Source organism: Haemaphysalis longicornis, unplaced genomic scaffold (assembly GCF_048455015.1).
Source record: "Haemaphysalis longicornis isolate Haplotype H1 unplaced genomic scaffold, Haemaphysalis longicornis Haplotype H1 scaffold_1, whole genome shotgun sequence".
NCBI lineage: Eukaryota > Metazoa > Arthropoda > Arachnida > Ixodida > Ixodidae > Haemaphysalis > Haemaphysalis longicornis.
The window spans coordinates 417,423,336-417,444,973 of NW_027526203.1; the positions used below are offsets into that span (position 1 = coordinate 417,423,336).

Sequence of the window (21,638 nt, forward strand, 5' to 3'; positions counted from 1 at the left end):
AAGGAAAGGCTGGTGCGAAAGGTGCAAAAACCGAGCGTGCCTGGACTCTAGGGAGCTTTTTAGTGATTTTTGGAGCCTTTGCACACCTTAGCCCTTCCGCGTGTGACGTCGGGGATACGTTCCTAGGATGTGTGCTGTAACCACCACTATGCCTTTCCAGAAGAGTCCTTCAAATTTGATTGTAAGGTTTAACGCGCCGACCCAACGCAGGCGATGATGCGCGCCGTAGTGGAGGACACCGGATTAATTTTGACCACCTGGGGATCTTTAACGTGCGCCGAAATCTCGCACACACGGGCGTTTTTGCTTGTCGCCTCCATCAGAAAAGCGGCCGCCCCGGCCGGGAATCGAACACGCGACCTCGTGCTCAGCAGCGTCCTTCAAATTTCCTAAGGCAACTATTAAGTTATCACGAAGAATTGTGAGTCGAATGCATGACATTAACGAGGTCTACCAACGGCCGCGTGGGTTCAACGGCCATAGTTACAACTTTGGCAAGTGACCAGTACCAATTTTCGTTTTTTTTTTTTTTCATGAGTTCCTACTGCGTGCTTGGGTGCGTGCTCTCTGAAACGGTCATTAACAGGTGCACCGACGTGGACCCTTTGTAACAAATGACCGGTGTCTTTGTTCTCACTGTGGCACAACGAAACCGGTGTCAAATCTCATTCCTTTCCCCCTCCCCTCGTCTTTCCCTCCTTTCCCTCTTCTTACACTATATTTTGTCGTGTTCTTTCATGGTGGCGTTTTTATACGTTACCTCCCCTCTTCTCAACCTGCCAATTGTTTCTGTATGAGTTGTGCACGTGTGATCAGTGGCACCAATGCCCTAATGCACAATAAAACCAAGAAAAAAACTCCTATTTAGTCGAGCAGCATAACTCTTGCAGGATTCATTCGTGTTGCTCGCGGGTATTTCTAATAAAATGTCACCGTGCACTATTGAGCAAAACCGTATGGCATAGACTGTTTATTTGGCCTTTGTTCTCATTACATAGAATGGAAAAAAAAAACAGGGAATTGTGCTTGGCAGACAGCGTGGCCGGAAAACGGTAAGAAACCCGCGCTTGCTTCCCGTTTCGCCGTTCCTTCTGCCAGCGCATCAGAGAGCAGCGCTTTCCAGTGTACTACTGCAGGTAACTGTCCTCCAAGATGTGCGAACCGTTCTGAAACAAAAAGATTCGGTACCCATTGAGTTATGATCAACACATGGTCCAATGAAGCTGGCCATTAGAAATTAATACACCAAGTGGAGTGTTTATTGTTTCTTCGTGATAACGTGGCGAAAATGAAGTATTTAGACAAACGATATTGTCATTTTTTGTGGGGTAAAGAAAATCAATAAGTCACAAGTGTCAGCATACGCCATGCCCATTAGTCCTTACGCGTCGACGACCGTTCTCAATAAAGGAGCAGTGTGGCTGATTTTTTAAAAATGTTCTAGCATTTCTATGTTAGGAAACAAAGAAAAGGAAAACAGGGGCCCATTGTTCGGACCGAACCTACGGCTTCGGTCCCCAATAGGCGTAACCCCCCCTCCCCCTCCCCGTTCTTTCCGATAATAAATTGTAACCTCCACTTTAAAAAACCGTGAAAATTAGTGGGAGAGGCTGACGGAGCTGGGATTGTACGACATAGCTGTGCTGACTGGTTCGCGGAACCCCTTGCAATTGGGGAGGTGCATCGTACCAGCGGTGGGGGACACCAAGGTGGGCGCCAGGGGCGGGAACCGAGCTTGGACCCTGTCGTCGTCCTCCCCTTCGCGGCTGCATCCTGTTAGGGCCAGCTTGGGGGTTGGCATCGGGGTTCCCTCCGCCAGCTTCTTCATCACTACTACACTCAGTGAGGTCAATGACCACAAGACGCGGACGCTTGCTGGGCTGCCCAGACTGCTTCCCCGGCGAGGTCGCAAGAGGGGCTGCACAACTTGAGGTGGACGCAATCGACGAGCTGGGTCTGTTGTTGCCGTGGGTCTCATTGGCCAGAAGCGGGGACCAGGAGCCATCTTCGTGGAACTGCACCTCGCAGCAGTCGCGCGGTGCCTTCTCGGCAACCTCCTTGAACAGGCCATCAATGAGCAACATGGAGAAGGGGGCAGGCTTGCCACACACGGGGCAGATCCAGGTGGGTTTCCTCTCGTTCATTTGCAGGAAGAACAATAAGTCGAAGCACTGCAGGTGCGAACACGTCATTGCACGACACGGCGTGGCCATGCGCATCTTGCTCAGCGGACACATAAGGGACCAACGCAGGGTCGTGGTTGAAATCTGACAGTCGGGGTCTTGCCGCAACATAAGTTTAATCTCATTTGTAGTGTAGACTGGATTACCCAGCGCGGTTACCTTTAACCGCTCCAGCAGGGTCGCCGGTGACAGCTTCCGCACCAGGTAAACGGCCAGGGCATATACCGGGCCGAACTTGCTGTACGTCCAGGTGACCGAGATGCGGTTGGGGGTCGCCGAAGAGAGGTGGCACAGAGAGACGATGCTGAGCGGCCGGCCTGGACGTTTGAGCTGCTCCCCGGGCTTCTTGGTGGGAATAGGGTCGGGCAGTGGGCACAGCTGATCGTTGACTTTCACACACATGTCCGGCGGGTAAGCGTCATCCAGCTCATAGCTTGCTTTGAGACGGCAAAAACGAAGTTGAACTTGCACAGCATACTCCGCCAGCGATCCAGTGAAAATGCCCTTCGAGGAGACAATGTCGCACACGTGCTGAGGAGCGAAGCTAAACACATAGTTGTTCTCTTGGGGCCCCCCTACGTTGTCGTTAGGGATGAGGGTGGCCGGTTCGTGCAGGGCGTACAGAGTGTCGTAGAAAGGCAGCGGCTTGAAGCGCACTTTTGGGTGCTCGGCGTACCACACGATCAGGGGGCCCACACTGGGCTGCCACGAGAGAGGCTTCGCACCGCGCTGGTTCATTGATGCTAGCTGGTTCACGAACGCGGATGACGACCACGGCGACCACGGCTGGCTTCAGAAACGTTCTCGTGAGCGCGAGTCAGCGCCCTCTTGTTCCACATCGACAATTAGGATGATGATGATCGTAGTGTTGCGTGTTACCCCAGTTTCCACCTTGTTACGCCAGGCATAAGTGCATTTCATTGTTTTAGTATAACGTGGCCTCACTAGGTGGCGGCATAAGCCGTTACTGTTTTGCACCTCGTCCCTGTAGGGTTACACCGGTACGGCGGTGATAATACATGGGAATAAGGGTTCTGTTTCATTCAGCCACGAGCTCAAGAATCCGTCGTCATCGTATCGCCCCTTCAATGTGCCTTCTTGGCACCATTACAAAAATTATATGGATCATGATGATGATGGTGATGGCCCACAAAATTAGTTCATGAGCGTTCAGGGGTATTGGCAAGGAACAATTTGATTTAACCTGTGAAACAACACGAAAACTGGAGAGTAGAAAAAGGTGTCGTCTCAATGGTAAAGAAAGAAGAAAAAAAGGAAGGAGCGGTAGTGGGGAAAATATTACCATGACCGGAATGGGTCTAGCCATTCTTTCCTCCATGGGTCTAGCCATAGCGTCCTGTATACTGAGAGTGCCAGCCCTGTCGTTACGAAACTTATTCAAGCAGCCCGTCCAAGGGGGAGGCGCCAAGTTATGTTTTTATTGCAATGTCGATGCGTGCTGGTGCTTCAAGCTAACGTGAAGGGAAACGCACCTCGGCGTCGTCTGCTACGCAAGGTAGTCTGTGATTTCCCGCTTCTTGAGCCAGTGTAAAAGCTCAATGCTTTACGCGTTGAGGAGTCTGGCGACGTAGCGCTTTCGTCGTCATAACAACGGGCTGGCGAGATCACGAACGGCTACTGTGAGCGCCAGATTATGCCATAATCACTAGCTAATCACTAGCGCCATCTTCAGTGCCATTACGCCGACGCCGCAACTCAAGAACGGCACCACCTCATGTAGTGTATCACTCCGCTAAAACGCCGGACCCGTGACGTCAGTGCGCACGCGTTTTGAAAGGGGTTTGCTAGGAATGCGTGATATCGTCTGCCTTGTCTCACGCAGTTTGTTTATCGTCACTGGAGTCGTTTAAAAGCATATTAAGTCCAAAAAATCACGGGAACGGCTCACGCCATGTTCAAAATATCCCCAGTAACGCCCTACTTGCGCCGCGCGGAGAAACATCCGGCTACGGTGATAAGGCACAGCCGCAACTTCCGGTGCCGTTCTTAAGTTGTCACCCTGTATAGGTCTGTTACCCGCTCGCTTGTTTGTTCCTTCTTTTGTTTCGCTGCCGTCGTGGTCAGTCGTGTTCAGTATTTTTAGATTGGGTCAGTTGGCAAAGAGCGCGGCCTTCCAGTACCACGATGCGCGCCGGCGCTGCCGCCGACCAGGCGGTGGCGCTGCGGTAGCGTTGAGATTAGAGCCACTTAATAAGCTTTAGAGCCACTAAATAGATTAGAGCTACTAAATAAATAAGATTAGAACAACTAAATAGAGCCACTAAATAAATATTTTGTGACGCTAGTTGATATCGGTCTCGGCGCGTAGTCTGCTACTCCTTGCTTGGAAAGGCGCCGGTGAACGACCACCACACACTGCTAACGTTCTTCTTTGCATGCAAAATCCAACTTCTCTCCAATCTTACGCTTTAGTGACAAGAGCATTACATTTTTATCGACATTACGACGAGAAACAAGCTGTACTGAAGACGACAAAAAAAAAAAAAAGTCAAGGCAAACACTGCGCAGTCCGCTTGTCCTCGGCCGCTAAAAGATGCCTCGCCATTTTTATTTATGCTGTGGAAGCAAATGCAGTAGGTACATTTTCACAGGAACATATTTACAATCCCAACAAAATTGATCAGGTGAGCCCATTGGAAACCAAGTGCTGCCACAGTAGTTGGCTTTATTGATAAAATATGAAAGAAGCTCACACTAACGCGCAAGACTTGAAGATAGCGAAGCTGGACGCAGCCAATTCACGAACCCGCAGCGGTGGCTCGAGTGGCTAAGGCGTTGCGCTGCTGAACACGAGGTCACGGGTTCGATTCCCGCCCATGGCGGCCGCTTTTCTGATGGAGGCGAAAAGCAAAAACGCCCGTGTGTGCGAGATTTCGGCGCACGTTAAAGATCCCCAGGTGGTCGAAATTAAACCGGAGCCCTCCAGTACGGCGCGCTTCATCGCCTGCGTTGCGTCGGTGCGTTAAACCCTACAATCAATCAAATCAATCAACCAATTCACGACCATCACGAAGGTTTAGGTTCACGATTGCAGCCAATTTGTTTGTTCTTCGCTGCCGCAACAACCTTACTCCATCATAGTTGGTATAAGTGTGATTTTCTTGCATTTTTTTTTTTGAAGTGATAATCATTGGACATCACCTTGGAGGGGCGTACGTGTCTTGATTGATTGATTGAAGTAATTTTGACCACCTGGGGATCTTTAACGTGCGCCGAAATCTCGAACACACGGGCGCTTTCGCTTCTCGCCTCCATCAGAAAAGCGGCCGCGGGAATCGAACCCGTGACCTGCGTGTCTTTCTCGTTCCGAGCAAGTGTTGCCACGATTACAGCGAACGCTGGAGTTTTTTTTTTTTTTTTTTTGAGGGGGAAGACCAATCTTGCCTAATCTCCCCTAAGTGGGTATGCTTGACCTGATAAACGTGCTCCGGGGACGCTGGGCTGTCGCCGTGAGGCACGCACACACGAGCGCTCGGAATTTCCTTTGTTTTTAAAATTACCGGGTGGTCGCCCCAATCTTGGCTAATCTCCCTTAGTGGGTATTCATGGCTTGACAAACGTGCGCAGGGGACGCTGGGCGCTAGTCGCGAGGCACACACACACGAGCGCTAGGCATTTTCTTGATTTTGTTAACTGCCGGGCAGTCGCCGCGAGGCCCGCGCTCAGCAAATTCTTGGTATTTTTAACTGCGGACACGAAAAATTACGATTTGCTAAGCAGCTTCGCTGTCAAAAAAGAAAATTAAACCAATTATTAAACCAATCGTTTTCAAATCCTTTTGTTTCTTTGGCAGGTATAATTGTTGTTTCGTAAAAGAAATAAACTTTTTTCTCGAATAAGAATGTTTGTCGTGCTATGCTTTTTTGTTGGTTTGTAAATCTGATGGACTGTCTATTAGGGTCACAGAAACTTTCCTTTATCTTCTCGTAGCCCGGATATACCCCCTTTTTTTTTTTTAAGCGTTTAGACTGGTAGTTTTTCTGTTGAGCCATCGTTTATGCTGCCTTCCAAACTTTTTCTCTGTAGATTTTTCCTGCTCGTTTCTTTTTCAATCTACAGATAGGCAACACTTCCCAGTTTTGACTAGTCAGATTGATTTATCAGAGGTTGAACGCGCCGACGCTTCACAGGCGATGCGGCGCGCCGTAGTGGTGGGCTCCAGATTAATTTTGACCACGTAGGGGATCTTGAACGTGCACCGAAATCTCGAACACACGGGTCTTTTCATTTCCCGCCTCTATCAAAATACCGGCCGCCGCGGCCGGGAATCGAACCCGAATCCTTGCGCCCAGCAGCACAGCGCCTAAGCCACCGCGCCGGGTAGGGTAAATGTTTTGAATTGACAACACCACGCATTTGTTGTAGCCCACACACTGCCCTTTCACGGTTGTTTTAGCGGATGAAATGCCTGTAAACAGGTAACATTCGTACCAAGGGCTGACCTTTAAGGCAACAATGTAGCGAAGAAATGTTGCTACATTCTTCTGGCTTGTCAGCTGAGGGTGAATATTCCCATTTTTATCGTTGTAGCTGCACTACGGGAAATCACTCCTCTTGAACAAACTTCAACCGACAAGTTTTGCTTGACTACTACACCCTTCTCAATCAGCACAATGTCCCCAGAATCTTCGAGCTTCTAGAAGATAACCTGGGTGGGTGAAGCCTTAACATTCTACGATTGAAATGTTGGACTTTTGCTGAATTCCTGCATAACCGCGAAACCACAGCACAGTTCCTAACGTACGTGCTGACTTCGGCGTTTTCTACACCACTCATACCGCCACTTGCGCCAGTTTCATCGCACAATTAGGCCCATCATTTTGGCAGGACGCAACATGCGTGGGAACCACTGTCCTCCCTTTGGGTGGTTTTCGGCATGACTTTGACGCATTTGGCGTCGACAGATGCTCAGGTATGTCAGGTAAAATACGGGGCGCCGCGCCGTCCCTCAGGGTCCACCTGCATTGCGGTATATTAACAGTTTGACCGTTCAGGACGTATTCGTAACAGTTGACGATGTCAATTGAGGCTCACAATGAATGCCCCAAACGCATGTTTATGACGTAACGTTGAAGTTTTTCCGCGGAATCGCGCTTTCCCACACCTTCAATCCGTCAGGACCCTTCGGCTATAGTGCCTAGAATATACTATTCTAGGCACTATACTTCGGCGCTTTGAAGAAATGCCGCGGCACGGACTTTGCCGCTGCCGAAGCATATGTACCCCGAACGGCAGCCCGGCGCGCAGCACGTCAATAAACCGCACCGACACTTCAGAGATCCAGTAAAATATATATGCACGATGACAGCACAGAGCTAATACGTTAATACAGACGTGATTAACAGGCGAGCACCAACAGCACAGCGAAAACACATGGCCAGGGCGAGCATCGCACCCAACGCCAGCGCCACCTCTCGGAATGGCGACGAAATGGTGCCGCCCCTCAAGGCGGTGGCCGTGGTCTACTATGTGCAAATAAACGCTTTATTTTGAATGTGTGCGATTCGCCTCGCCATGCCTCTTCAACGCCCCAGCCTTCACGCCCAGCCCTCACATCTGGCGCCGTCGACACCCGAGCCTCTGTGCAGCCACGCAGCCATGCAAGTACGCCAACGCGGTAACGAAGCCGGCCTTCGCCGTTCGACAGCCAGTGCGCCATTTTGTCTTCTCCCCCGAGCGCTTCTCGCCGTTCGCTCGCTCGCCTTCTTGTGAGCGTCTCTGTGCGCTTGCAGGTGAACGCGCCAGCAAGATTGTGTTGTGTGTGTGACCGCCTGCAGTACAGCCGGCTCGGCGGAATATCATGCCGGGAATTGTGTAGGAGCGCCTCTACTGTGTGACTATGTCGCGCCTTGGCATCGACCTCATGGGAAGAATTGGCACGGCGACAACTGGACACCGCCGGTTCCAAAGATGACTTCTTTCAGTGACTCGAAGTTGACATTCAGCTGCAGCGTGAAGGTAGCACCCCGGTTAGCCTTTGGCTAGCCTTGTCCGCCGCGGTGCCTTTGATGCTAGACCAAACCACGGTACACAGTCCTGCCTTGCTGTTCAAGCAGCTACCTCGTCCTGCAACGACGGTGACGACACTGCCCGACCTGTCATCTTCCATTCCGCAGTTTGACGGTTTGCACAGCCACAGCGTCAACGTGTGGCTTGACGACGTGCATCGAGTGCAGCAGCTGTCTTTGTGGGACGATGCCACCACACACCTGATCGCTGCTAGCAAGCTCAAAGGTACGGCGCGAAACTGGCATCTCGCGTTCGGTAACGTATACGCCACTTGGGGCACCTGGAGTGCAGCCATCAAAGACACATTCTCCACAGAATTGACCCTCATCGAGTGGCAAGAACAGGTTATGAAGGTATCCCAGGCCCCAGGTGAAACTTTGCACCAGTATGCCTTTGCCAAGTTGCGAATCATTGAGCATTGCCCTGTAAAGCTCTCTGTGATGCCCAAAATATCGACTACCTGCTGCAGGGTTTACGCGAACACATCCTCGCCGCCATAGCAGCCAATCGGCCACCTATGGTAGTTGATTTTATCACCACCTGCACTAGCCTCAACAAGAGTGCGCAACATCTCCATGCCAAACTAAGCCAGTTGCCAGTTCTGCGAAGCCGCCGACGCAACCATTTCCTGTCTCTATGCCTGCGGAGCTTCAGCAGTCTCACCCAGAACCATCACCACCACAGCCCAGAGCTGGCCACTGATCAACAAGAAGCCGCTAATGCAGCCATTTGAGCACAGTATGGCACCCCTGCTTTTCATTGTGGCCAAGACCTGTCTCAAGCAGTCTGCTACCATTGTCATACTTCGGGGCACTTGGCATCCAAATGCCCTACACGCACCAACCGCTTACCTGCAGTCATAATATCAGCACCTCCAACCGCGCCCAAGGCACAGTTGCCGCTAGCACTGCACTGTGCACGCGTTACGCTTGACGGCTGGCAACAGCAATGCCCTTTTTTCAACGCCACTGTCATGGGAGTCGGTGAATGCGAAGCGTTTCCTGACTCGGGATCCAAGATGACACTAATATCTGAAACCTGTGTGCCTGCAAGCATGGTCATCCCGTGCATTTACTAAGCCCCTATTGCTGTTGTCGGAGGAGGCGCAATTCTTCCTGGTGGTGCTGCATTTTTATAGGAGCCATGGAGACAAAATACAAGTTTGTGTTATTCAAAAGATTTCGTATTTTATCGTGCCCCCAGCGCTTGTCCGAATGCAAACGATGCTTTATTCACTGAGAAATTAATTTAAGTTAAAATTTTGATTTTCCCGCTGAATCGCGCATTTTCGTTGTCTGCAATGACATCACAGGGAACGACCACTTTGCAGCCGATTGGGAAGACTTGTTTACTATTAGTGAACATAGATGGCACCACCATACCGTGGCAAGCCGTTTTCTAACTTTGGTTTGTTTTGGACCGTATTTAAACCTGGCTTGTTTTTGTTCAGGGAGAAAATAATCATTTCTGAAACATAGTGCTCGCTCGACAAATATGGTCACGTAAGACACCGTTGCTTGCGTCAATCGGCCAGTGTCGTCTGAGACAAGCCCAAAGCCCCGCAGTCCTGTGCAGCTAAACCAAGCATAATGCGCACAGTACCAACAGCAGTACGCATCGGTACTTCTATGTTTACGTGTACTTTCATAACTTCCTCTGTTTGTCCCACCATTCTTACGGCTTTAAAAAGAATGTGCCCTAAATTTAAGTGCAAATAGCTCGTTCGGCAAGCTTGTAAGCTCTGCCTAATTTGCGTTTGCTTTTGCCGCCCTCCGCCAATCGCAGAGCTGGCTGGTATGACATAGGTTCTGTTGCGGAAAATGAGCTAGTCAGTCGCATGGCCAGTCCCTTTTTTCCTAATTATGTAGCTCATTTGAGCAAAGTTCGCATTAAAAGTGGTGTCAGTATTATCCTAACGGGGCAAACTTTTGAATGAACCAAACTGGTTTTTTCTCTTCATGGCTCTTTTAAAGATATCGATTGGCCTAGTCACAGGAGTTGAAGCTGCTGTTTTGGAGGCTAATGTACTTCCCCTCATTCTTGGTGAGGACTGGTTTGCGGCAGCACAAGCACATCTCATCTTTGAGCCACCGAAACCAACGCACTTGCAGCATACAGCCACGAATGTTACCATTATCGCAAACCAAAAGCTAATCCCAAGAAGGGCAAATGCTGTGATCCCAGCTAGGTCACTCCTTTTTCCTCAAGCCAGCCCCAGTGGCAAAGACTGCCTGCAACATGATCCGTTGCCTTTGCCACAGCAGCCACCATGGCAAGCGTTGGGAGCCCAAACGTTGCCCTCAAGTAGTAGCCTGAAAAAGTCAAAGCCACGGGTGCCCAAATCCAATAACTCGCTTGTTAACGGCTCAAAACAAGTCTAGCATGGCCAGAATTCCTTCAACAACCAGAAAGAGTCCATACTGTCGGTGAGCCGCCCGCCAACTACTTCCAGCCCAGCCAACAGCTTAAAGCAGGCCCAACATGCCCAGAACTTTGTCAATAGCCAGAAAAATTAACTCTCATGAGACAACTGCCTACGGGTTCCTAGCCTGTCAACAACGGCAACCAGCCACGGCCTATGCAAGAGACTACTACTCAACTACAGCCACCGCCCAACTCTCGGCCATCTGCGGTACCAGAACAGACCAAGGACAACTTGTGCCAGCGCCTGGCTGACCACTTCGTGAGTGGCATCGATGTGCTTCAGCTGGAAAGCTTCGCAGCAGCATCGACCATTCAGCGTTTGGCCACAAGACGAGCAAGGACTTTGTGCTTAGCATGCGTGGCATACTGTTTGCTCCACAAAGCTCAGCCGAGGTCATGAGACTGTTTGCCAACTTGAGAAGCTGTCATCAACCTCCTGTGCAAGGACGATTTGCGTGCCTTTCACGAACTTCGAAGCCAGGGCAAAGTCAGGGCAAAGTCAGTTCGAAGCCAGGGCAAGTGTGCATCAAACTTCCAGTGCAAGGAAGCAGCACAGTGTACACTCACCTTGCCAGTGCAGCAACAGCCTAAACGGCCACAACGCATTCGACGGCTGCCTAGCCACTTAGATGATTTTGTGCACTTTTGTGCGTGAGTGAAGCGTGCGGCACTGTTTCCCCGTGTGTGTCAGTGTGGTCTTGACCATTGTGGGCAATCTGTGCACATCTGTGACCACGATACGTGGTCAACCAGGCTGGTGTGGGGTGTGAGTGCCAGCCTATGCTATAATCACTAGCTCATCACTAGCGCCACCTTCAGTGCCATTACGCCGACGTAGCTCCAGGCCCCAAGGAGGTCTGGGATGCACTCGCTTGTTTGTTCCTTCTTTTGTTCCAGCCACGGGCTTGGTCACTCATGTTCTACTATGTGCAAATAGACGCTTTCTTTTAAATATTTCCGATTCGCGTTGCCATGCCTTTTCAATGCCCCAGCCTTCACGCCTTGCCGTCGCACTACACCAGCATCTGTGTCTCAGTAGATTGCACTAGGAGTAACGCACGGCTATGGGCGGATAGCGCAAGCATCCGAACGCCGTACGCGTGGAGTGTGTCGCGTACGCGTAACCAAAAGGGTTTCAAACTACATGCGGGCTAGCTACGTAGTCTTCACGTTTGCGTACGCGCACTCTGTATGTGTGTGAAGCTAAAACTGTCATAACATGAAAAAAAATTCCTGTCTGCACTTAAGTCTGCTTTCCTGCTTTAAAAGTGAAAGCCTGGCGATACTAATTAACAATTTTTAATGCTATATTGTATGTGCAACTCCTTCAAATTCAATTCTTTGTCTTTTGGTAGTAATAGCGTTGACCAGCATTTTTTCTGCTAAGCCGTGTTTAAGTCTCTTCGTTTTTGTTTTTTCGTCTTATGGTGAGAGTTACCTCAGCAATAGTATTGAAACGAGCCACAGCTTCCTTCAATCAGAGTTCTGTGCAGCTGGTGTGCACGTGTTCTACTCGTGTGCCATCACGTTCACATTTCACGCGGCACGCACTAGTACAACTTTTACGTTTTCAATTCATGGTTCTGAGTAGTGCACCCATTGGCCTCTGAAGCGCCCATTGGCCTCTGAAATTCCTCGCCAATCCCCAAGTGGGTATGAGCCACAAAGGAAGGAACAACAACAGCGACAACAACTTTTGTTCCACCACTGTCAACCTGCGGCGATAGCGCAGCAACAATAAAGGAAAAAAAAGTGGAGATAGCGCAGTGGTACCGCATTCAACTGTTACTCCAGAGGCCCTGGTTCGAATCCCATTGATCGATTGATTGATTGATTGACTGTGGGGCTTAACGCGCCGATGCTTCTCGGGTGATAAGGCGCGCCGTCGTGGAGGGCTCCGGATTAATTTTGACCACCTGGGAATCTTTAACGTGTGCTGAAATCTCGAACACACGAACATTTTTTTTGCTTTTCGCCTCCATCAGAAAAGCGGTTGCGGTGGCTGGAAATCGAACCCGGAATCCCATCGAGTCCCACATGCAGGCATGTGCTTGTTATTTACGCATTACAGTGGCGGTAATTTGCTCGACCGTACGATAACAATTCTTACGAGAATGGGTCACTTCTTGCTTTCACCTTAAAGAAAAATGGCTGTGTTATGTGTCTCATATTTGTCAGTCTTATTGCTTGAGGTGGATGGGGGTCCTGGTTAACTATAGCCACATAATTAAACGTGTTGCTTCAGGGCACTGGTGCTCATCTCATTAGCCTTCGGACAATGAGGAAAGGCTGGTGCGAAAGGTGCAAAAACCGAGCGTGCCTGGACTCTCCAGAGCTTTTTAGTGATTTTTAGAGCCTTTGCACACCTTAGCACTTCCACGTGTGATGTCGGGGATACATTCCTAGGATGTGTGCTGTAACCACTAGTATGCTTTTTTAGGAGAGTCTTTTAAATTTCCTAAGGCAATCCTTAAGTTATCACGAAGAATTGGAAGTCGAATGCATGACATAAACGAGGTCTACCAACGGCAGCATGGGTTCAACGACCCGAATTTCTTGATAGCAGAGTCACGAGTCTGGCAGGTGACCAGTACCAATTTTCGGCTTTATTTCACAAGTTCCTACTGCGTGCTGGGGGGTGTGCTCACTAAAACGGCATACAGGCCAAAAAATGGTCATTAAAGGGCGCACCGACGTGGACCCTTTGTAACATATGACCAGTGTCTTTGTTCTCCACTGTGGCACAACAAACCCGGTGTCAAATCCCATTCCTTTTGCCCTCCCCGCATCTGCCCCTCCTTTTCCTTTTCCCTCACTAACTTTCACAGTGTTCTTTCATCATGACGTCTTTATACGTGACCTCCCCTCCTTACCCTGCAAAATGTTTCTGTATGAGTTGTGCACGTGTAATCAGTGGCACCAATGCCCTAATGCAGAATAAAACCAAGAAACAAACCCCTATTTAGGCGAGCAGTATAACTCTGGCAGGGGTCATCCTTGTTACGCGCAAATAGTTGGCTCTTCTAATAAAATGTTGCCGCACACTATTGAGCTAAGCCGTATGGCATGGAATGTTTATTTGGCCTTTGTTCTCATTACACAGAATGGAAAAAAAAAATTGTGCTTGGCAGAAAGTGTGGCCAGAAAACGGTGAGAAACCCACGCTTGCTTCCCGTTTTGCCGTTCCTTGTGCCAGCGCATCAGAGAGGAGTGTTTTCCAATGTCCTACTGTAGGTGACTGTCCTCCAAGATCTGCCAACCATTCTGAAACAAAACCAAAAAAGGCGGTACACATTGACTTGTGATCAAAGCATGGTCCAACTAAACTGGCCATTAGAAATTGATACACCCAGTGGAGTGTTTAATCCTTCGTGATAACATGGCGAAAATAAAGTATTTAGACATACCTTATTGTCATTTTTTGTGGGGTAAAGAAAAGAAATTAGTCACAAGTGTGACCATACACCATGCACCTTAGTCTTCACGCGTAGACGACTTTCTATATACGAGCAGTTTGGCTGATCTAAGAACAAAGTTCCAGCATTTGTACGTTAGGAAACAAAGTGGAGGAACACGGGCCCATTTTTCGGACCGAACCTATGGCTCCAGTCCCCAATCTGCCGCCTACTCCCCCCCCCCCCCCTCCCCCCCCCACTTTCTTTACGAAAATAAAAGAATTGTAACCTGCACTTAAAAAAAAACCTGGAAAATTAGTGGGAGAGGCTGACGGAGCTGGGATAGTATGACAGCTGTGCTGACTGCTTTGCTGAACCCCTTTGCAATTGGGGAGGTGCATCGTACCAGCGGTGGGGGACACTAAGGTGGGCGCCAGGGGAGGGAACAGAGCTATGGCCCCTGTCGTCGTCCTCTGAGTCTTCGTTGCATCCCGTCAGGCCCAGCTGCGGGGTGAGTATCGAGGTGTTCTCCGCCTCCTTCGTCACTACTACACTCAGTGAGGTCAATGACCACCAGGCGTGCACGCTTGCTGGGCTGCCCAGACTGCTTCCCCGGCGAGGACGCAAGAGGGGCTGCACAACTTGAAGTGCACGCAATCGGCGAGCTGGGTCTGTTGTTGCCGTGGGTCTCATTGGCCAGAAGCGGGGACCAGGAGCCATCTTCGTGGAACTGCACCTCGCAGCAGTCACGCGGTGCCTTCTCGGCAACCTCCTTGAACAGGCCATCAATGAGCAACATGGAAAAGGGGGCAGGCTTGCCACACACGGGGCAGATCCAGGTGGGTTTCCTCTCGTTCATTTGCAGGAAGAACAATAAATCGAAACACTGCAGGTGCGAACACGTCATTGCACGACACGGGTTGGCCATGCGCATCTTGCTCAGCGGACACATAAGGGACCAACGTATGGCCGTGGTTGAAATCTCACCGTCTGAGTCTTCCCGGAACATTAGTTTGATCTCCGCTCTGGTGTAGACTGGACTATTTACCTCTTTTGCCTTCAAGCGCTCCAGCAGGGTCGCCGGTGACAGCTTCCGCACCAGGTACAGGGCCAGGACATATATCCGGCCGAGGTTGCTGTGTGTCCAGGTGACCGAGATCCGGTTGGGTGTCATCCAAGAGAGGTGGCACAGGGGGCCTATGCTGAGCGGCTGGCCTGGACGCTTGGGCTTTTTTCCGGGCGTTTTGGCGGGAATGGGGTCGGGCAGTGGGCACAGCTGATCGTTCACTTTCACGCACAGTTCCGGTGGGTATGCGTCATCCACGTCGTTCTTAGAAATGAACGTGCGTCGTTCGAGACTGCAAAAACGAAGCTGAACTTGCACAGCATACTCCGTCTGCGATCCCGTGGAAATGCCCTTCGAGGAGACAATCTCGCGCACGTGCCGAGGAGCGAAGCTAAACACAAAGTTGTTCTCTTGGGGCCCCCCTACGTTGTCTTTAGGGATGAGAGTGGCCTGTTCGTGCAGTTCGCACAGAGGGTCGTAGAAAGGTAGCGGCTTGAAGCGCACTTTTGGGTGCTCGGGGTACCACACGAGCAGGTGGTCCACACTTGGCTGCTCTGAGAGAGGCTCCGCACCGCGCTGCTCCATTGATGATAGCTGGTTAAGGAACGGCGAGGACGACGACGGCTGGTTCGGAAACGTGCTCCCTTGCTCGTGTCAGCGCCCTGTTGTTTAAAGATGATGATGATCGTTGTGTTGGTTGTTACATTAGCTTCCATCTTATTACGTCAGGCGTCAGTGCAAGCCATTATTTTAGTATAGCGTGGCCTCACTAGGTGGCGGCGTAAGCCATAACTGGTTTGCTTCTAGTCCTCGTAGGGCATGGAGGAAAGAAAAAGCTTAGGAGAGGCCATGACGTCACTTCTACAGCAGCCGGAACCGTTATATTGGTCAGTCGCCCTATTTAGCTTGTATTTTGCGCGCAAGCGCTACCTCTCCCGCCGTCACTCACTCCACTGTCGTCTGCTTCGTCGTTGCCCGCCGACCATTGGCTACGCAGCGGCCCGAGAACTCATCAGGTGCCGGGACGACAGCGAGAGCATCCCCGCGGGTGTCGGCGACGAACAAGACCCTGAACACCTAGTCGACTACGGCGCGATACTCAGGAGGCACAGGGAAGGAAGAAGAGAATATCCGGCCCCGCATCGAGAACTTTCCCGAGCGGAGTCGGTGTTGCTTCGTCACCTACAAGTGAAGTGCGCGTTAACCCCGGCGATGGCGCGCCACATATGTCCCGAGATGTTCGCAAGCCCGGTGTGCAGTGTATGTGAACAAGAACTGGCGACACTAGAACACATAGTGAGGTGTGACAGTGCAGCGATACCGGGCGGCGGTTCGTGCGACGGTGCCGACGGTGATGTGTGTGGCAGGGCTGGGGAATCTCATGGCGGAGAAACTGGTGCCCACGACAGCACCGCCCGCCAAGAACTGCCAGCGCAGATGGAGCGGTGGATCCGCTCGGTGGACTGCCAATCTCAGAAATGGGCGATCCAGCGGCTCGAGGGGGCCCTGGCCAGGCAGAGGAGAACGGGAACTCGTGACCCGCAAGCGCGGGGCGCGGGAACCCAAGTATTCTCTGTCGGGTCAGGTTCAACCCTCGAGTTCTAGGCCCAGTGTTTCTAGGACTGCATAGACTAGAACATTAGAAGGGTAGACCGCGCCCTGCGAGGCCGGCACCTACCCCACGCAGGATCCTGTAAATAAAGTCTTTTCTCTCTCTCTCTACCGGCTGGGCCACGCAGTGACGTCAGGCCTCGGTGGACCGGCATTCGGCGCCGTTGCTAGGACGCGGTTGTCCGCGGCCTACGATGGCCGTGAAAAAATACGTCACTTCCACACTCCTCCCATTGAGCCGGTGGCTAGCGGGGCCTCTCCTGAGCTTTCTTTCGTCCATGCCGTAGGGTGACACCGGTACGGCGTAAATAATACAGGGGAATAAGGGTTATGTTTCACTCAGCCATGAGCTCAAGAATCCGTCGTCGTCGTCTCACCCTTCAGTATGGTCCCTAGAAATATTTCTAGGGACCATACCTTCAGTGTGCCTTCTTGGCACGATTGCAATGATGATAGTGATCATAATGAGGATGGTGATGGCCCACAAAAATATGCATACATGCTCGGGGGGAACTGGCAAGGAAGAAATTTGACTTTGCTTGTGAATCTAATTAAACAACACGAAAACTAGAGAGCGGAAAAAAGAGGTGTGGTCTGAATGGTACAGAAAAAAGAAAAAAGAAGGAGCGGGAATAGGGAAAATATTGCGCTGACCGGAATAGGTCTAGGCATAGCATCCTCTATACTGAGAGTGCCAGCCCTATCGTTCCGAAACCCATTGGAGCAGCTCGTTCGGGGGTGGGGGTGGAGGCGCCAAGTTGCCAGGTTTTTTTATGTCAATTGTCAATGTCGATGCGCACTGCTGCTTCAAGCAGACGTGAACGGAAACGCACCTCGGCGTCGTCTACTACGTGAGGGCGACTGCGATTTCGGGCTTCATGAGCAAGTGTAAAAGCTCAATGCTTTACGCATGGCATCGCAGAAATTGCTAAGCGGCGCTCAGTGAGCTCTTCTCGCCGGAACGGCCGCCCTCTTGGGTTTAACTACTTAAGTTTCACACAAAAATCTACGTGTAGCCATTATTTTATTTTCCCCACAACCTACCCCCTTTCCCCTGGACACCAAAATTCCACAGAGCGCGACATCACGTCTTTGTAGCCTTTGTTATTAAAAATTCGTGTTATCCCCCTCCCCCCCCCCTCCCCCCCCCAACACCACCACCGCAGGTACGTCAGTGATCACGACCGTTTTATTAGTGATATAGGCGCCAGCTGCCTGTTCCCCAGTCACTGTTCCTCGTTGAATAAGTGAGAATAATTAAGGTTTAATTGAGTTTTAATTCTGATGCAGTTGTTAAACGTGGATTTCCTCTTGTTTAAAGCAGATCGAATTCATAGATTTACTTATTTTCATTTTCTAATGTATGCAGTCTCATTATGGTGCCAATATTTTTGTACGGTCTCAGGAAGGGTCCACACCCACTCTCCTTCTCACTTCACTTCCTCACCGTCGCTTACAGCATTTCGTGCTTACATAGCATGAAATGCTAAGTCGCGTCTGTACCGGATATATACACGGTGTTACCACGATAATTGGAACAAATTTTTTCCTCAGCGAACCGCTGCTCAGTTCGCGTTCAAACTTCACGCGAAGGTCGCATTTGTCTACTTTGTTTGACACTGGGAACAACGACGGCACTAATCTGTTTATTCTGAAAATAAACAAAAACGATTTTCGCCTATGTGAAAATGGCGACCGATTTGGACATGCAAGCCAGTGCAGACTAATCTTGGGACGACGGCGCCAGCTGGGGTATGCAGAGAGAAACGGACGATGGGGATTCATGGCAGGATGGAGCCAAATGAGGACGCGGGCGTTCATGAAATTTGTTTCGACCCTAGTTTACGCTTATAACGAATAGTTGCATAACAGCTGATACCAATCATAATAAAATATCCACACCGTTGCCAATAAACGTTGGATTTGTTTACTCACCTTCTTTCACATTTTCTGACCGTCTGCTCTCTTTAAATCGTTTTTCCCATAGGCGAAAATTGTTTTAAAGGGACACCGAAGTGAATTTGTCAAGGTCCTGTGTTTGCTTGCACAGGATTTTGGTTGATGGCTCTTTCATAGGAATCGGTAAAACACGAAACTGAAATGTGCCTTCACAGGAGCATTCAAATGTTTATTGTGCATCCATATGAACTTGCACATCGCTATTTATATTACACCGGTATGGCAGCGTTAGACTCATTAACGTTGGACACTGGATTGCACGCGCCGGAACATGCGTAAATCCTACTGAAACCAGCACCCCTTGAAAACCGTGCGAACGAAACCGAAACCGAAAGTAGTAGGTGGCGGAGAGTGCCTGAATTCACCCGCACCCCGCGTACACGCATGCGCTTAAAGGGACCCAGAAAAGCCTTCTGTAAAAGTTACAAAAGGCCTGTATTGTCACGTAGCACCAATATAGCGATGCAATGCCGTTGGAATTATTGATCTACATTAAGTATTAGCTGCTCCAGAAGCAATTAAATGCACCTCTCCCCACTTGCCGATCGACTCCTCCTCCCTCTCTGCCTCCTTTAAAGCAGCTAGCTACATGCCTGCGCCTAGTCTCGCGTCAATCACTGCGGACCCGCCTTTGCCGCCTTTGCCTCGGGATCGCGCAGGAAGGAGGAAGAGCAGCCGGAAGCCAATGGCAGTGACGCCGCCGGCTGCCGACCTTGCCGGCGATTGGGCGAATCAGGGGGCGCCTTCGCCGTTGCGTCACCCGCGGTCGCCGTTGCGTCAGCCGCGGTCGGCTCGCTGCGGCGTCGCGCTCATCGGCTGAGAAAGGCGATCTTCAAAAATTGTTTACAAATTATCTGTACAACGTATGGGGCTCACACTTGGCTCAAAAATCCCCCGTTATGTGTTCTACCACCTGAATGCATTTGATTGCCACCTTCACAAAGCTTTTCGGGGTCCCTTTAAAAGGAGGAAATTATTGCACGTTTTGATTCGCGCGTACACGAAGACGCTGGCATCGAGGCGCCAACTGTCGGCGCTCATTAGCGCAGGGGCGTCGGAACAGGGGGTGCAGGGGGAGCGACGGCTACCCCTAATGTACAAATGGGGGAGCACGGCTCCCCCAGTCAAGGGGCACCTGAAGGCTTCTGCTGAGCCTGAGACGGCTCCAGCAAAGTTAGGTTTATTTGTTGAAGGCAAAATGGCTAAGGATCAGACGATATTTTTCGCCCTTATGAGTGGCCTCAAATCTGAAGAAATAGTGAGCTCGGCGTTACCCGTTTTCGGAAGATTTATAGTTGAAAGGCCTTCGTATGAAGCATTTGAAAAACTGCTCTCCCCGCCCAAATATTCAATGCCTGCGGTATCAACCAAATGATCGATGGTTTATTGGCTTTGCCTTTTGTATTTGGCTCGTGCAATCGTGATACTAACCAGCCCCACTGGACAGTATGACCAATATTTTTGAACGATAACCAGTTAAGATTTGTTCGAAAACCATGGTTCCCTAAGCGGCTTGCGCAAATAGCATAAAAACGCACAGTTTAACAAGTTCTCCGCAGAGTTATCAGCGGTACGACTATATATTACGAAATATGAATGCATCCGTATCATACTACTGAAATTTTCCTAATATGATGCACCAGACAATCAGAAATACTCAGAACAAAATTAAAACAAATTATCTCTTGCGCATTCACGTACTCTGATAATAAAACGCACATGGTTCAATCTACGTGTATACATGTTAACGCATAGTATAACTTTTTTTTTCAACTGACCTGTATATTTTACTCACTTGCTCTGTCAATATTCTTCGTGTAAGCCTTCATTTTGTAGCATGAATGTGCAGGTCTCGTAGTATGTTCGCGGTTAGGACGCATGTATATGAATGTGCTCTAAGTATGTGTTTCTTTTGCAAATTGAATTTTTTTATTTATTTAGATGTACACAGCTCTTTTGCGTTGATAAATAAAAAGGTACGGAATTATGGGTGCTACTGTTGCCTCGTGTAGAGGGCACAATCGTCGTGAGTCAGTGAATATTTGACTGGGTTTGATTTGATTTTATTATTTGATATTATTTGATATTTGATATTATTTATGCATACTAGTCATTGTAGCAGCAGTGTACAGACCCTGCAGAAGTACTCAAAGAACATAAATTACGAGATATTTAAAAAACAACTATAATGTTAATATAATTGATTATTATCATGATGATGATGTTTAAGGGAGCATACTTTTGTCTCCCCCAGGGAAAAAATAGTTCCGACGCCACTGCATTAGCGTCATGATGAACTACTTCACTTCGCGTATCCTAGAGGGCGGCACCATACGAATAAAGCAAGTAGTGGGAAAAACATAAAGCGCGTTTGTAAACCTACTTACGCTTGAATCCATAGCCCGTTCGGCAGAGGGGCTGTGTACATCCCGTTGCGGCGAGAGGGTTCGTGGTTCGAATCGGGGTGCCGCCGCGTCACTGGAACTTTCTCTGGCTATTTCATTTCCGCGACGGATATGACGCCGGGGAGAACTTGGTGTACCTGGGCATAAAACACTTTCGTGTTAAAAAACTACCATGCGCGATCTGCGGCGGCCGCACCAACTAACAGCAGTGACGAAAGTACAAGATGCTATGTGATTGAACGGTAACCAAGATTAGAATTCAAACTAGTTTCGGTTTCGGTTCTGTAACGCAACATGCTGGCATTCGAAGTTTAACGTTGGATGGGAATTCTCGATAACTTATTAATCGGCATACCGCGCTTCTGCGGAGTTGTCAGCTGCAGACTGCGTTAGCTAAGCCAACCAAGGCGGCCTCGAATCGAAATATTCACTTGCCGAGGCTTACGCAGAGGATGAACGCCCTCTGAGTCACCGGAGACGCTCAAATGCGATGCGCTTCGTCCCCCCCCTCTTCCTCCCCTTCCCCCCCCCCCTCCCTGGTGCTTGGCTGGCTCGCGCCTGTATC

At 50.0% G+C, this 21,638-nt stretch overlaps 2 protein-coding genes and 1 pseudogene across 3 annotated transcripts; 1 reads left to right on the forward strand and 2 right to left on the reverse strand.

The window, feature by feature from the left end:
- Window positions 1-1,019: 1,019 nt before the first annotated feature.
- LOC144155603 (E3 SUMO-protein ligase PIAS2-like) lies at window positions 1,020-2,955 on the reverse strand. The gene is made up of 2 exons (XM_077687148.1): window positions 1,690-2,955; window positions 1,020-1,166 (listed from the first exon to the last, which is right to left on the reverse strand). Coding segments are annotated over exons 1-2 (1,233 nt in total). The 5' UTR covers window positions 2,922-2,955; the 3' UTR covers window positions 1,020-1,165.
- Window positions 2,956-8,004: 5,049 nt separating this feature from the next.
- On the forward strand, window positions 8,005-14,172 carry LOC144155605 (uncharacterized; annotated as a pseudogene).
- LOC144155604 (E3 SUMO-protein ligase PIAS3-like) lies at window positions 13,764-15,863 on the reverse strand. 2 transcript variants are annotated; one of them, XM_077687149.1, is made up of 2 exons: window positions 14,439-15,863; window positions 13,764-13,901 (listed from the first exon to the last, which is right to left on the reverse strand). In XM_077687149.1, exon 1 carries the CDS (start codon window positions 15,681-15,683, stop codon window positions 14,484-14,486), a length of 1,200 nt encoding a protein of 399 aa, XP_077543275.1. In that variant the 5' UTR covers window positions 15,684-15,863; the 3' UTR covers window positions 13,764-13,901; window positions 14,439-14,483. The 2 variants fall into 2 exon arrangements, with proteins under 2 accessions (XP_077543275.1, XP_077543276.1); XM_077687150.1 differs by having other exon boundaries at window positions 13,776-13,901; window positions 15,081-15,860.
- Between the last annotated feature and the right edge of the window lie 5,775 nt (window positions 15,864-21,638).